Here is a 16,160-nt window from a genome sequence, read left to right on the forward strand (position 1 = left end):
ACAACAGAGCCCACCACAAAAGCCTGCTGCCCCACGGCAGAGGAGGCACCCCTCACAAAGTCTGCTCAGACAGAAGGCACGGCCCAAGCAACGGAAAACCCGAAGGCCCCCCATGAGGATTCCAAACCCCACCACGAAGCTCACATGGAAATCAGCATTGCCTAAAACCCGGATGACAACAACTGAGCTCCAGCGCTATCATCAGGCACCTACTAGACATGCCCTGCAGAAGCCTGTGGAGCGCAACAAAATCTTCACTGAGCTGCCCAACACCGGGATACCTGTGACGGGAGTCGGCTGATAAGAGACCAGGAGCCAGGGGTGCTGGGACTTCCTCTTAAATGTATGTGCCCCTCTCAAACACACAACACATAAGGAGAGCCCAAGTCTTAATTTTGCCTCCCTGCCTCCCTGCTTCAAGGACTTGATCTGAGAGGGAGCCCCCTGGGACATTTCCGAGACCTACCTACCTACCAAAGCCTCAGCTGAGCAGCTTATCTTTAGGTGCACTACCAATCTGCACCTAATATGTCTACCACGACAGCATGTCAACCAAGTACCATGTGTAATATGCCTCTGTTGGCTACTATGTCTGTTTATATTATTAGTTAATCAACTAGCTAATCGAACCACTGTTTAAATACTGAAGCGATGACATTCAATATAGGTGTTGGGCTGACAGCTAGCGATATATAGCAAATGTCTCACTGTGGCAACCAGCGATATATTTTGAGCGTTTTATAATCCTGTTCTCCTGTTATAATCCTATAATTTTAATTCTATAAGCCTGTTATTTAACTTCATTAAGCAAAATTTTCATTGTTAAGCGATGCAAACACGTTACACATATTTTGCATATGCTGGATTTATACTCTAAGGCTAGCATAACATCCACCTAGTCCATGCCTAGCTAGACTAGAGATATGTCTGACCATCTCGCTAATCAGCTTAGGTTATGTTTAATTGTACAGCTTTGCATGTTTAACGATTACACATGTCATGTTTTCCCTCTTTGCCACCTCTCTGAACACCCTCCTCTGACATGTGCATCTCGCTAATTCACTTAATCCAATCGTGAACCTAAACTACTGAAATATTGATATATAAAAAAAAAAGTGCCTGAATAGCAAATGCCATGACTTGTATTATCAATGTTTACTAACTGTCCCTGATGTCACTGTTGTGGCGCACCAAGGCTACTTGTTAACTTTGTGCACAAATAAAATAAAGAATTAAAAAAAAACAAAAAAAAACTTACCTCCGTTCCAGCGCCGAGCTCCCAGCCATGCCGCGCCCCCTTTTCGTAAAAATGACGAAATCGCGGGGCCCAATAGGACGCTTCTCTGAGAGAAGCGTCATCGCGATGTGGTGCGCATGCGCGGCTTCGCGCTGCACCAATCGTGTTCTTCATAGAGCGGCATTGACAGCCGCCCTATGAAGACACTCAGCGCTTTACCGCGCATGTGCGCGGAATGCGCGTTCGCGAGCTGAACTGTCTGACTGACAGCTCAGCTCGCTTTCTATACCCGCCCCCTCCTACTCCAAACTTTGCGTGCAAACACTATATATAGAGATTTCTCTATATATAGTGTTTGCATACCCACACACACACACACACACACACAAATTAACAACAAGGGGGGACCTACTGTCCCCCCCCGGCCCCCACCCCTGAGCGGTGGGTGGGGGCCCTAAAATTTAAAATAAGGGGGGGACCTACTGTCCCCCCCGGCCCCCACCCCTGAGCGGTGGGTGGGGGCCCTAAAATTAACAATAAGGGGGGACCTACTGCCCCCCCGGCCCCCACCTCTGTGCGGCGGGTGGGGGCCCTAAAAATAACAATAAGGGGGGACCTACTGTCCCCCCGGCCCCCACCCCTGAGCGGTGGGTGGGGGCCCTAAAATGAACAATAAGGGGGACCTACTGTCCCCCCCGGCCCCCACCCCTGAGCGGTGGGTGGGGGCCCTAAAATTAACAATAAGGGGGGACCTACTGCCCCCCCGGCCCCCACCTCTGTGCGGCGGGTGGGGGCCCTAAAAATAACCTACTGTCCCCTGCGGCCCCCACCCCTGAACGGTGGGTGGGGGCCCTAAAATTAACAATAAGGGGGGACCTACTGTCCCCCCCGGCCCCCACCCCTGAGCGGTGGGTGGGGGCCCTAAAATTTAAAATAAGGGGGGGACCTACTGTCCCCCCCGGCCCCCACCCCTGAGCGGTGGGTGGGGGCCCTAAAATTAACAATAAGGGGGGAACCCCGGCCCCCACCTCTGTGCGGCGGGTGGGGGCCCTAAAAATAACCTACTAAAAATAATAATAGGGGGGGGACCTACTGTCCCCCCCCACCCCTGAGCGGTGGGTGGTGGCCCTAAAATTAAAAATAAGGGGGGGACCTACTGTCACCCCCGGCCCCCACCCATGTGCGGCGGGTGGGGGCCCTAAAATTAACAATAAGGGGGGACCTACTGTCCCCCCCGGCCCCCACCTCTGTGCGGCGGGTGGAGGCCCTAAAAATAACCTACTGTCCCCCCTCCCCGGCCCCCAACCCCTGAGCGGCGGCTGGGGGCCCTAAAAATAACAATAGGGGGGGGGACCTACTGTCCCCCCCCGGCCCCCACCCCTGTGCGGTGGGGAGGCCCTAAAATTAAAAATAAGGGGGGGAACCTACTGTCACCCCCGGCCCCCACCCCTGTGCGGCGGGTGGGGGCCCTAAAAATAACAATAGGGGGGGGACCTACTATCCCCACCCCGGCCCCACCCCTGAGCGGTGGGTGGGGGCCCTAAAATTAAAAATAAAGGGCGGACCTACTGTCCCCCCCGGCCCCCACCCCTGAGCGGTGGGTGGGGGCCCTAAAATTAACAATAAGGGGGGACCTACTGTCCCCCCCGGCCCCCACCTCTGTGCGGCGGGTGGGGGCCCTAAAAATAACCTACTGTCCCCCCCCCCGGCCCCCACCCCTGAGCGGTGGGTGGGGGCCCTAAAAATAACAATAGGGGGGGACCTACTGTCCCCCCCCGGCCTCACCCCTGAGCGGTGGGTGGGGGCCCTAAAATTAAAAATAAGGGGGGGACCTACTGTCACCCCCGGCCCCCACCCCTGTGCGGCGGGTGGGGGCCTTAAAAATAACAATAGGGGGTACCTACTATCCCCACCCCGGCCCCACCCCTGAGCGGTGGGTGGGGGCCCTAAAATTAAAAATAAGGGGGGGACCTACTGTCCCCCCGGCCCCCACCCCTGTGCGGCGGGTGGGGGCCCTAAAAATAACAATAGGGGGGACCTACTATCCCCACCCCGGCCCCACCCCTGAGCGGTGGGTGGGGGCCCTAAAATTAAAAATAAGGGGCGGACCTACTGTCCCCCCCCGGCCCCCACCCCTGAGCGGTGGGTGGGGGCCCTAAAAATAACAATGTGGGGGGGGACCTACTGTCCCCCCCCCCCCGGCCCCCACCCCTGAGCGGTGGGTGGGGGCCCTAAATACAAAGGGAGGGGACCCTAGTCACCCCTCCCCCCCCCCACAAAAAAATAATATCTCCCTACCTACCCCCCTCACCCTAAAAATAATGAGGGGGGGACCTTTAACTAAAAACCTGTTTTAAAAAAAAAAAAGAAAGATAAAAACAACTTACCATTCAATGTTTTCTTTCTTCTAAAATCTTCTTTCTTCAGCCCCCAAAAAGGGCAAATAAAAAACCATAATAACCGACGCAAAAAAAAAAAAAAACGAGCGCAAAACAAAAATAATCCATCTTCACCCATGGAGGGCTCCGCGCAGACTGAGCTCTGCAGGGCGGGGGAAGGCTTATAAAGCCTTGCCACGCCCTGCAATTAGGCTAAGAACACTCTGATTGGCTGGTTTAAGCCAATCAGAGTGCTCTGTGTCATTTTACAAGCGTGGGAAAGTTCTTTGGAATTTTCCCACGCTGTGTAAAATGACAAAGAGCACTCTGATTGGCTTAAACCAGCCAATCAGAGTGTTCTTAGCCTAATTGCAGGGCGTGGCAAGGCTTTATAAGCCTTCCCCCGCCCTGCAGAGCTCAGTCTGCGCGGAGCCCTCCATGGGTGAAGATGGATTATTACTTTTTTGCGCTCGTTTTTTTTTTTTCTTTTTTTTTATTGCGTCGGTTATTATGGTTTTTTTTATTGCGTCGGTTTTATTATGGATTTTAGAAGAAGGAAAACATTGAATGGTAAGTTGTTTTTATCTCTCTTTTTTTTTTTTTAAAACAGGTTTTTAGTTAAAGGTCCCCCCCTCATTATTTTTAGGGTGAGGGGGGTAGGTAGGGAGATATTATTTTTTTTTGTGGGGGGGGGGGGGGGAGGGGTGACTAGGGTCCCCCCCTTTGTATTTAGGGCCCCCACCCACCGCTCAGGCCGGGGGGGGACACAGTAGGTCCCCCCCAATTTTGTTATTTTTAGGGCCCCCACCCGCCGCACAGGGGTGGGGGCCGGAGAGGGGGAGGACAGTAGGTCCCCCCCTCATTATCTTCATGGCCCCCACCCGCCGCCCAGGGGTGGGGGCCGGGGGGGGGGGGGGGGAAGGAGAGTAGGTCTGCCCCCCCCCCCCTTCAACCACTATTGTGGCCAGAAAGAGTCCTTGTGGGTCTTCCTCTTCGGGCTTCAGCTGTCAGCTCTAGCCACTCCCACAGCAGAGCTGACAGCCTCAGCACACAAAGCGCGTTCACAGTGCTTTGTGTGCTGATAGCCCGTCTGAAGTATTCACCCATGCGTGAATACGTCAGACGTGAGGCCTTTTTAGGGCCTCTGAACTCGGAAGTCCCTCTGGTGGCCGTCTGATTGACTGCAACAAGAGGTGTTCCAAGCTTCCAATGTAAACACAGCATTTTCTCAGAAAATCCAGTGCTTACAAGAAAATGGCTGCAGGGAGCTGTAGCACTCACCTGAACAACCTCATTAAGCTGAAGTTGTTCAGGTGACTATAGTGTCCCTTTAAATTGAGGACCATTTAAAAATCTGAAGAGGTAAACATTGTCTCTATTTAAGAACTATAAAAATGTGTTTTATTCAATAACCAGAAACCATATCAAATAAATGAAATAAAAAAAAAACAATTCAGCATTACAGATTCACTTTATCATAAAGTCAATAATCAAAAATCATTCTACGCCCATTATAGTAACAACTAAAAGAACAAATTATCCGTATAAGTTTATGAGGTACCTAAAATATGATGTAGAAAGAACACTCCAATGCTAGAAATAAATTCATTTATAATGTTGGAGTGTTCCTTCTTTATTATAGATTTAGCTCTCCCACATAGGGTCATACAAAAATTATTTACTTACATCTAATCCAATGATGAGATAGTATAGTAGTCGTGCAGCAGCTCTGCTCCATCACCAGGAGCTCATCACTAGTGATGATCTCCCAGAAACAATACATATGAAGAAACCTAATGCTTCCCTATGAGAAACCCTCACTTCCACTTTAAGCAAGTGAGGAGTGAATGAAGCAAGTTAGAAGGCAAATCCTAGTTCAAAGCTGGAAGGTATTATATAATAATAAGCAAAGAACCTTGCAAGTGGGCGACGAGCACGATTCACAGCCTCCAGATCTGCGTAGCGTAAGTCTAGTTGACATCCAACCAAAATGACAGGAGCACGGGGGCAAAAATGCTTGATCTCAGGGTACCACATAGTCTGTACATGCTGAAGGGAGTTGGGGTTTGCAATAGAAAAGCAAAGAACCACCACATCGGATCTGAAATATACCAGAAAAGATTATGGCAACTTTATATTATCTTCATTAGGCAACGATGCAATGGATTATAGAATGCATTGAGATTATTTATGTACATGTTCCTGTCACCCCCACCTACCTTCCATAGGCAAAACGTCTGTCTTTATGATGATCACCAAATGTGTCCCAAAGGCGCAGTGACACACTAACATCATCTACTACATCACGGGATCTTTCTAGCACCTATCATAATGGAAAAATTGGTCTTTGTAAAATGAGTACAGGAAGACACTGATTGCAGTAACATTTATGAAATGTGCTCACAAACAGATAATAGCAGAGCAATAAAGAAAAAAAAAAGGAATTATTGGGCTAAAGCAACAGGTACACATAACAATGTGTCTGTACTAAGGAATTACCCTTTTTTTGTGTAGGGTATAAAATTAACTGGTCTTACCTCCTGACATACTCTGTACTGATCTATAGCCCAGACAGTAGGCACATGGGTAGCCAGGAGCTGGTACTGGGTCAGGGTGGCATTACATGCCCTAGCACAGATCAGACGCGTTTTCCCCACTGCATTGTCTCCGACCACAACGCATTTTATTGTCTCAACGTTTGGGCGCTCATAATCCATATCAGTGTCCAGCAGCTGGGATCTGAAAAATAATAAAAAAGGGCAAAAGGAAAATGTCAACACACGATTCAAGATGGAAAACAACAATGAAAGAAAAATGGAGGCGGTTAAAGAGATAAAGTTGGATGTTGAGAAAATAAACATTATTGCCTTTTTAACCCCTTAATTACATAACTTCTGGAATAAAAGGGAATCATTACGGAATATTTCCGTCATGTGTCCTTAAGGGGTTAATCATAGAGTACCTTCATTCTCTGTGCAACAAACCTGTCTTAAATAAATCCATAACTGAAGCCTGAAAGGGATATGTTTGGTTATCTAATAACCCATGCACCGTATACTAGGATAAAAATACAGAATAGGAAATAATGTATTAGACTAACATATATTGCTTGCGATTAAAGAATAGAATATCCTCACTATAATGGCTACAGATATTGACAGGTTTGTTGATGAAATGGGTGGGAAATGCAGGGCTAAAACAAGAAATATGTATCCACAGACAATTTTGGGGATGCATGGAATGGCCATAAAGCATGTGTTGTTTCTATTTTATCAGACTGGCTATTAAAACAAATGAATTTGACAAAAATGAGGTGAACATAGAATTAAAGTGAAAGCTGTATTTTTTTTTTCCAATGAGAGATTAGAGGAGTCAGATGGGTTTTAATGTACATTCATTATTTAAATGACCACTATAGTGTCAGGAAAACAAACTTGTTTTCCTGACACTATATAATCCTTAGGTCGCCTCCACCCTCAGGGCCCTTTTCCCACTGGGCTGAAGGGGTTAAGACCCCTTCAGCCACTTACCTTTCTCCAGCGCCGGGCTCCCTCGGCGCTGGGGAACTCTCCTCCCTCTGCCGACGTCAGCTCCGAATGCGCATGCAAGAGCCGCAAGCGCATTCAAACCGCCCATAGGAAAGCATTACTAAATGCTTTCCTATGGACGTCCAGCGTCTTCTCATTGTGACGTTCACAGTGAGTATCGCGGAAGCGCCTCTAGAGGCTGCATTAACCCTCAGTGAAACATAGCAGTCTCTCTGAAACGCCTATGTTTTCAGCTGCAGGGTTAATACTGGAGGGACCTGGCACCCAGACCACTTCATTGAGCTGAAGTGGTCTGGGTGCCTTTAGTGGTCCTTTAAACATTTTACGTTTAAAAATATAAATAAATCATTGATTTTAATTGGTGATCGTGCCTGGAGTTTGCATGTGCATAGTTTCACTTTTAAACACTGTACATACAGAGATTAACTACTTTACTGCCAGAGGTATAACTCCACCCGCAGTGTGTCATAAGCCAGTGCACAACAGAGTTCTTGTGTCAATTCTGTACAAAATTAGTCTGAAACCAATACACGCAGCATGGTGGAGCCAGACACCCTCCAGCATCTAGTCACATCAAGCAAAAAGGATCAGGCTTCAGGGAGAACTTGGACTTTAGCCTTTTTTTTTTTTGTATGGACACACACACCTCTGAAAGGTTTCTCTAACTAAAACCTTTGCTTTATGAAAACACTGTTTTTGGTTGAGGTAACCCTTTAAAATGTAAGCTACCTTTTTTATTGAGACTATTATGTGATCTATGTTCAAGATTGCTATATTAGGGTTACTTTTTTATTTGGAGGCCAAATACGTATCATTTTGTACAGTCAGTGCTAACACATGAAAATCCTACCCATGTGGTTCCCACATTATAACGTCTTGTAGATTTTTAATGTCCTCATGAAGGTGAGATAAGCTGTTAATATTTAATGGGCAGCCTTTTGTTGATTTAATCAGGTAGCATAGTAAACAGAATGTCATGAGACCAGAATGTAAAGTTCAGAAGCAATGAAAAAAAAAAAAAAAAAAAAAGAGTGCAGACTATAATAATAGAAAGAAAGTCTAACAGAGGAATAAAATGCATGTCAATCAGTTTACATGAAAGTTGTACATATACACATATACATATACATGTACCCATCTAGAAATGGATATCTATTTCTGTGCGAGTCTGTCTGTGTTTGTATATAAGAGATTTACAAAAAAATCTGTAATTAGTTAAAAGCCTTTTTAATCCCTTGTCACCACAGCAACAAAATCTGTTCCTGAATTGCTTCCTAGCAACCCGGAATGTTTCAGTAGCTGGGCCAAGACCACCTATCACATTACAAAACTCTAATTGGCTAAATATATATTACACCAGGCAAAAAAACTAACCCTCATGTTGCTCCATGCTCATATTTAAAGGAACATTTTCCAGGATTCCTTTTGTTCATCCATCCCTGTCCCCTATTGTTTTCAGGGAGAATTTGTATTTTCAAGAAATTCCTCCCCAGCAGAGGTTTATGGGCGATGTAATTCAGAAATTCCAAGTGGTTTCATTAATGAAGACATGCGTGAATCTACATACAAGCTTATGATGTCCACAGTGATAAATATATATCCAAACAATGCCACACAAAAATGTAACTTTGGTTAGTCCTAACCATTATGGGGGAGGGATGTATCAGGCATTTTATATGGTGCAAAGTGCTAAATGAAGGGTGATATTCTATTGGTTTCCATAGGGATTGCTCCTTATTTAGCACATTACCCCACAATAGCAACTGGTTTATCTGATCTGTGTCTAGATTTGCTAGGGCATTTTTGGCTATTGTCAATTACAACACTTTCTATGCCACGATGCACTTACGGACAACTCAGTAAAATCTTGTGCCAAACCTACAGACCTGCATGGAGCAAACCCACTATAAAATTATTCATGAACCCTTTCAAGAGAAGTGCCCAAGTAAAAAAATACCACCTGATTAGGGTAGGGATGCAGTTGGTAGGGATGTTGTACACACAAAGCAAGGCAATATAACCCTTGTAGTTGTCAGGACTGCCAAAAGTTTCCAGAATAAAAGAGGCAGAGCCACCATCCTTACTTTAGGCTACTCTGTCAAGCTTTTATGAACAGTGATAATATGTTGTTACTTTTACAAATGGAACATTCGTTTTATAGGGTTTCCATTTTTGACGAAAATAAATATTTTGGGAATGCGGTGTACTCTTGTAGTCGATGAGCTCATATCCTACTGAACTGAGCTACATGTATGTGAAACCATTATAAATAGAATGAAGTACTAAGTACCTTTTAGAAAAAGTGATCTTTAGCTTAAACAAAATTGATTACTGAAAGAAATATGTTTTCAACTACCATATGCCCATTTGAGCAGTGAGTTTCTGTAATCTATTTCATAGAATATTAAGTTGACACTGTTACAATCGGACAAAGACTCATTTTTAAATAAATGAAATGGCCAGTTAAGCAGAAAATGTTAATCCTTCCTTGCCAACACTGTATCTACAGGTTCGTTTTCGTGTTGCATTGTCCGTGGTAAAACCTGCTCCCACGCCCTTTATTGGAGTCTAAAGGGCTCAATCAGTATAGTGCTGCAGGAAGAGGGAGGGTTAGAAGGCCCTGGGACAATGTCCAATATAATGAAGATGATCACAAACACTCAGAGTTTGGATTCTGCAGGCATTTGGGGAAAACCTTCATTATAAATACCAATAAGCACAGTATATCAGACCAATTGTATTCATATTTTTTGTCACACCTCCTGTTTATACAAGGCTACTTGTGCTTGTTTGTAATGTTACACAGGTTCCAAAATAACATCAAAGCATGCAGTTTAGTTTTGGATACATTATGTACCCCTCTCCAAATATCTCACTAAAAAGAACACAAACTGGTGAAAAATGAAATGTCTTTAAAGGCACATGATTTCAGTCTATACACAAAAGAGAGAATATCTCAAAATTATATATGCTAGATATTAATTCTACATTTCAAATATTTATCTCCATATTAAAAAAATAATTTGTGAAGGTATTACATGAGTAAAATATAACATGTACTCTGCAATACAGAGGTAGAGTCACACCTGACTGCAGCATGGAAGCTGGGATCTTGGTAAAGTATTCAGTAAACATGCTGAGGTCAGGCGAAGGAGAATGCAGAAAAAAGGAGGAGAAATCAGAATAAATGGAATAACTTACTATGTTCTAAAAATCTAAATGACCTGACCTCGAAAAAAAACTTCAAAATATTCATCTAATCTCTTTCCAAGGCATTTCAAACCTATGGTTCCTGATATGGTGGGCAAAGAACCAGATATTATCTCCTTACTCTATTCTGCAGCCAGATTCAGTAACCATCTTTGGAAGGTCCCATCTTCTATTTATTACATTAAAAAATTGGGTACCTCTTTCAATATGTGACCTTTGATTATTAATCATTGACGTTTCAACAATAGATAGATTTAACAAATCTAATCATTGAGTGTCTTCCTCCTCTTACTTTTTTCTATGTCCCCATGTCATTAAACACACAAAAACACAATATTGGAAAAGATCACTGATGACATAGCATTACTAGATTTGACACTTTTAATCCTGGAAACACATGCTTCTTAATGCTGGTGGGCAATACATAAAAAGTGCTGCCCTGTAGGAGGTTGATATGATGTTGGAGAGAATAAATCAGTCAAAATTACTCTTTTGGGATCCCTCTTTGAGGAAATAATTATTCTCTCTCTTGCAGCATATGAATGCTACAAATTGCAATGCCGTACTCTTCATATATAGAATATTCATTCTTAGCTGCTAGCCAAATGGTCCAAAAGATCACAAGAACGTCTAAATAAATTACAGTTGTATGCATCATCTATAGAATTAAAAAAGGAGACACTATAGACAACCAGACCACTTCATCTCAATAAAGTGGTCTGGGTGCACTGTCCTTGTCCCTTTAACCCTGTAATGTAAATCATTTAGAGGAACTGCAACATTTATATTGCAGTGTAAAGACTACCTCCAGTGGCTGTCTACCAGACAGCTGTTAAAAACCCCATAGGAAAGCACTGGAAGGCATAATGCGTGAGTGGTGCTTGCTGTGCATTCACATTATGTTCCCCCCATGAGCTGACATCAGAGGAGGAGAAGACCGACCCAGCGCCTTGGGATATTGGCGCTGTAATCAGGTAAGTGAAAAAAGTTTGTCTTTAACCCTTTACATGGCTAAAGGGGTAGCTTTGTATTTCTATACACTATACTGTTTCAGTGTTGATATGTTTTAGAAATTCAGAGGGGGGATTTTTTTTTTACTCAGGTGGCTCTGGATAGCTGAGCAGAACACTGCATTCTCTCTGAACACATGGAAGTTTTGTGATAGACAAATGCATAGTTGCTACTTTACCTAAGCTACAGGGAACATATCTGGGTAACCCAAATATAGAAGCACACAGTCAGCAAACTACAACTCCACCCACTCTCCACAAAATATCTTAAACTCTTCATGATCAAGTACCCATACCAATTTTTTTTGTCTACTAGGTAAAATGCCTAAGGAGCACATGCAGTCCCTTTTCTATATTATTGGTTTAATAATTTAACCAGTGACTCCGACGGTAGAAGAGGCAGTAAGTCCCAATACAGTATGGCTTAATCGGATTGGACATTATAAACAAACAGAAATAAATCAGGAGGACGCGTTTTCGAGAAAACAAAAAACAAAACAGGATATATCAGAGGGCCCATATTATAAGTGACATAAGTGAGCTATATTAAGACATTTTGCCTGCATGCAAACGGCCTACTGAAATCGCCAAGTCTTGTTTTGCACCTGCTAACCACACCACATGAGACAGCAAAAAGCCTGAGCCACTCATACACAGAGACAACTGGAATTTACTGAGAACTACAACACTCAGCTATCCCACACCTATCAGACTGCACGATCAGAACATATAGGAAAAGTACATTCATGGTTACAATGTGTTCACGGCAATTTAGATAATATATACAAGAATCAATTATGGAAGAATTCCTATTGTAACTAATTTACAAGTCCACCTCGTGCATTGTATTAGATTAGTAAACCATTTTTATGCTTTCCAGTTAAAAACAAAGTTGAGAAAGACAAACTAATGAGACATCACAAGCCTAACAATCATTACAAAAAAATACAAAAAAACTGAGATTTTTTGTTTGAACCCCAAGGCCATGAAACATGATCCCACCCATTTATCAGATTACTATCATAGACACTAACACAGCATAGTATTATTATTTTATTTTTTTTAAACAACCCCTCTCCCCACAAGAGTAATAAAACATGTAGAGCCCAACTCGAAGTCCATGAAACCTGGAAAGTCCTCCCTCAAAAACCTTAGACCAATAAATGTCAAGAACTCCTAAAAAAACAAAAAACAAACTGAATTATTTAATAGAAAGCAAAATATTTAATAAACAAGGAGACTGATGGAATTTAAGTTTGTGATACTTGTGCTGTTACCATGGTGCACTTATTGTACACTACATTAAAAATAAAATAGGAAGGCCTAGATGAAAAGAGCAAGAGCCCATCAAGATAAAACCATGAGACTAGCAAACAATACTGATACACAAACCCAACCTGAGACAAACAAGCAAGAACCTACAAAACAAGACACAAGAGCCCACCCACATACATATTTAAGGTTTCCAAGCTGACACTATGAGAAAAACATAACCAAGGGCCCATCCAGACACAAACCAGAGTCTAATTGACAGCACACAAACCTGAGCTTAAACGACATAGCCCAATCCCAACACTAACCAGCAGCCCACCCCAAACCAAACCAAACCAGAGGCTCACCAATAGCCCACACAGACACACCACATACTACACAAACCCAACACTAACAAGAAGAACACATCTGACACAAAACAAACACAACAAGAGTACAATCTGACACAAACCAGAAATTAACAAACAACATGGGCACTTCCATACTTAAATACGAGACAAACAATCGAAAAAAAAGCACACCCCCAACACAAACCCAAGACTGACAAACCATAACAGACAGCTCTGACACACATTTTAAACTTACAATAAACAGTTCATCCACACAAAAAACAGAGATTGAGAATTAACAACAGCCCACACCAAAACAAACCTGAGACTAACCAACAACAGAAAAATCTTAGAGTAGAAATCTAAACAATCTACACACAGTTTTGATATTCGATCAGCCAAGCATGACACATGCCTCTCTACACATAAATAGGATAAGACAGTTTTGAAAAAATTCAAAGAAACAGCAGCATGCATACCTTAGAGGGAGAAAAAGGAAGAATCAGAAAAAAAAGAGGACCCACTTCATGTGTTATGGTAAAAATGCAAACATATCTGAGACTACAAAAAGAAAAGGGCTTCCTTAACAGGCACACCAAAAGCATAAATCTTAAACCTTTCAGTTAAGAAGTAAGAAACCCACTGAAGCATTAGAGAGAAGAAACCAATTAAAACATAAGCAATCACACGACCGTTCCATGCATCAAAGAAATACCAGCCCTCCCTGAAGATCTGCCTAGGACTTAGAACCCACTACTCCATTAGCATCTATGAAACAACCAGCTGACACTATACCCCAATCCCAGTTAGGCCTTGTCCCATACATGGCAGCCATGGTGACGTCACCCACGCATCTTCTCCTCAGATCTGAAAACGGTGGTCAAGGGTTACGCGTGTGCTAATGTAAATCTATTTACAAGTGTACAAGCATAGGCTTGGCTATGTGTATGTGTATATAAATATGACTTGATATTAATATATAGTTGTGTTTCTGTTGGTGTATATGTATGTGTTTGGATTTGTGATAATTTTTATGAAGATGTGTGTGTATGTTAATTTATGCTTGGTTGCATGTATCATTATTTAGTACCAAATATATAAATGTGTCGTTATATTTCTAAATATATATTTATACAGCATAGTTCTATAAATCTATGTGAAATATATTATTAATATTTAAGTGCATCTGTGTTACATTGTGGCAGTATGAGTGTATGTATGTGTGTGTGTGTGTGTGTGTGTGTAAGCGTGTTCTGTATGTGATGAAGATGGTGTGAGTTACATTGTACGTGCATGTATCTCTGCCACTGTGTGTCTAGATCTTAATTATTATGGTTTTATGTATCAATATGTGTACCTGTTTCTGTGTGTCATTGTAAGTATAGCTGTTTCTGTGTATCATAGCGTCTATAATCCTGTGTCATTGTGAGTGTGTATATAGCAGTGATGGGAGCAGGTTGCGACTCCTGATTTCCAGCAAGGAGGTGTGTGTGTGCGTCTTATGTGTCCAATGGGAGGGGGGTTTCATTTGCAACTGGAAGACAAAGCCTTGTGTGCCATCTGCAGACCCTTTTGGGTAATACACATTTAAATTCAGACATACAATTGCATTACTATATTCATGCATACTTATGACCTATATTTGTGTGCACACAAAGAAAACTATTTAACTATTAGCTGAATATGGATGGAAACAGGTAGATTTTACAGTGCATTTAGGTTTAAGTGCAATAAGCACATTTTGGAAGTATGGATATGTGTATTTATCTGTGATCTCTTATATATGTTTATATATATATATATATATATATATATATATATACACACACACACACACACACACACACGTACATTTGCACACGTATATATATATATTTTATTTTTTTTGTGCACAAAGATTGACAAACAGCCTTGGTATGCCACAACAGCGGTGTCAAGGTATATATATCTTCAGTATGCAGTACATGTCGTGGTATTTGCTAGTCAGGCACATTTTAAATTTTTATAGGAGTTTACATTCAATTGATACGTACCGGCATTTATGAAACATATAAAACTGCTGCGCTTTACTATCGGATACGTACTAGATTATCTGAGTTCTATCTGGATTCTAGCTGACGTTTTGTTCAGACGCAAGTGTGTATTCCAATGATGAATAAACGAGATAACATTAGTGTGACATATAGGTATTAAAGGCACAGTAAGTAGATTAACATATTATTAAACAAGCTGAGGTAACAGTATACTGTGTAATGGTAACTGTTTGTTTGAGTGGATGTCCTGGCCCCACGTGGAGCGGTAGAACTGCCGCAGGTGCATCTGCACCAGGGCCCATCAGGTGGCCCAAGCATTTAGGGCCACCCAATGGGTCCTATTATCTTCAGAGGCCCGGTCAGCGCTGTAATAGCGCGACCGGGCCCCTTTAAAAAAAAAAAAATAAAAAAATGCAGCCGCACCGCAAGTGCTGCTGGGAGGAAGTGACGGCCAGTCAGCTTACTCCGCGCGGGAAGGAGGACGTAGCCCTTTGAAGGCCGAGAGGAGAAGCAGCCGACGCTCATCATCCCCAGCCACCCTCCTGCAATGCAAGGTAAGGAAAAGGATAGTGGCTGAATAATGAATTGTATGTCTGTCTGTATGTCTGTATGTATGTATGCCTGTATGTATGTATGCCAGTATGTATGTGTATGTATGTATGTATGCCAGTATGTGTCTGTCAGTATGTATGTATATATATATATCAGTATGTGTGTGTGTGCATGTATGTCTGTCAGTATGCATGTCTGCATGTATGTGTGTATGTATGTATATATGCCAGTATGTATATATCAGTGTATATGTATGTATGTCTGTCAGTATGTATGTCTGCACGTATATGTGTGTGTCAGTATGCGTGTATGTGAGAATGTATGTATGTAAGTGTGTGTGTATCTGTATCTTCTTATGTATGTGCGTGTGTGTCAGTATACCTGTATGTGTGTATTTCTGTTTCAGTATTGTTATCTGTTAGTATGTGTGTATCTTTCTGTTTGTGTCTGTGTCCGTTTGTGTCTGTGTGTGTGTTCCTGTGGGCAGGATTTGGAGGCGGGCCCTGTGGGCGGACTTGGAGGCGGGCCCCCGGGGGCCCAGCCCTTGAGCTGTGTTAGGGGCCCCAAAATTTCTAATGGCGGCCCCGACTG

General features: G+C 42.9%; 1 protein-coding gene across 6 annotated transcripts in view; it reads right to left on the reverse strand.

The window, feature by feature from the left end:
* RHOBTB2 (Rho related BTB domain containing 2) overlaps positions 1–16,160 on the reverse strand; it is an 87,011-nt gene that overhangs the window by 22,353 nt on the left and 48,498 nt on the right. Inside the window, exons 1-4 of one of the 6 annotated variants that reach the window (XM_063448462.1) lie at positions 14,342–14,457; positions 6,153–6,354; positions 5,835–5,938; positions 5,531–5,716 (exon numbers count right to left, since the gene is read on the reverse strand). In XM_063448462.1, coding sequence (XP_063304532.1) covers positions 5,531–5,716; positions 5,835–5,938; positions 6,153–6,354; positions 14,342–14,358 — 509 coding nt within the window. In that variant the 5' untranslated portion in view covers positions 14,359–14,457. Of the gene's footprint in view, positions 1–5,530; positions 5,717–5,834; positions 5,939–6,152; positions 6,355–8,537; positions 8,739–13,463; positions 13,578–13,779; positions 14,458–16,160 lie in introns of those variants that run through there. The other 5 variants (XM_063448464.1, XM_063448465.1, XM_063448466.1 and 2 more) reach the window with 5 other exon arrangements.

This window comes from Pelobates fuscus, chromosome 3 (genome assembly GCF_036172605.1).
Source record: "Pelobates fuscus isolate aPelFus1 chromosome 3, aPelFus1.pri, whole genome shotgun sequence".
NCBI classification, from domain to species: Eukaryota; Metazoa; Chordata; class Amphibia; order Anura; family Pelobatidae; genus Pelobates; species Pelobates fuscus.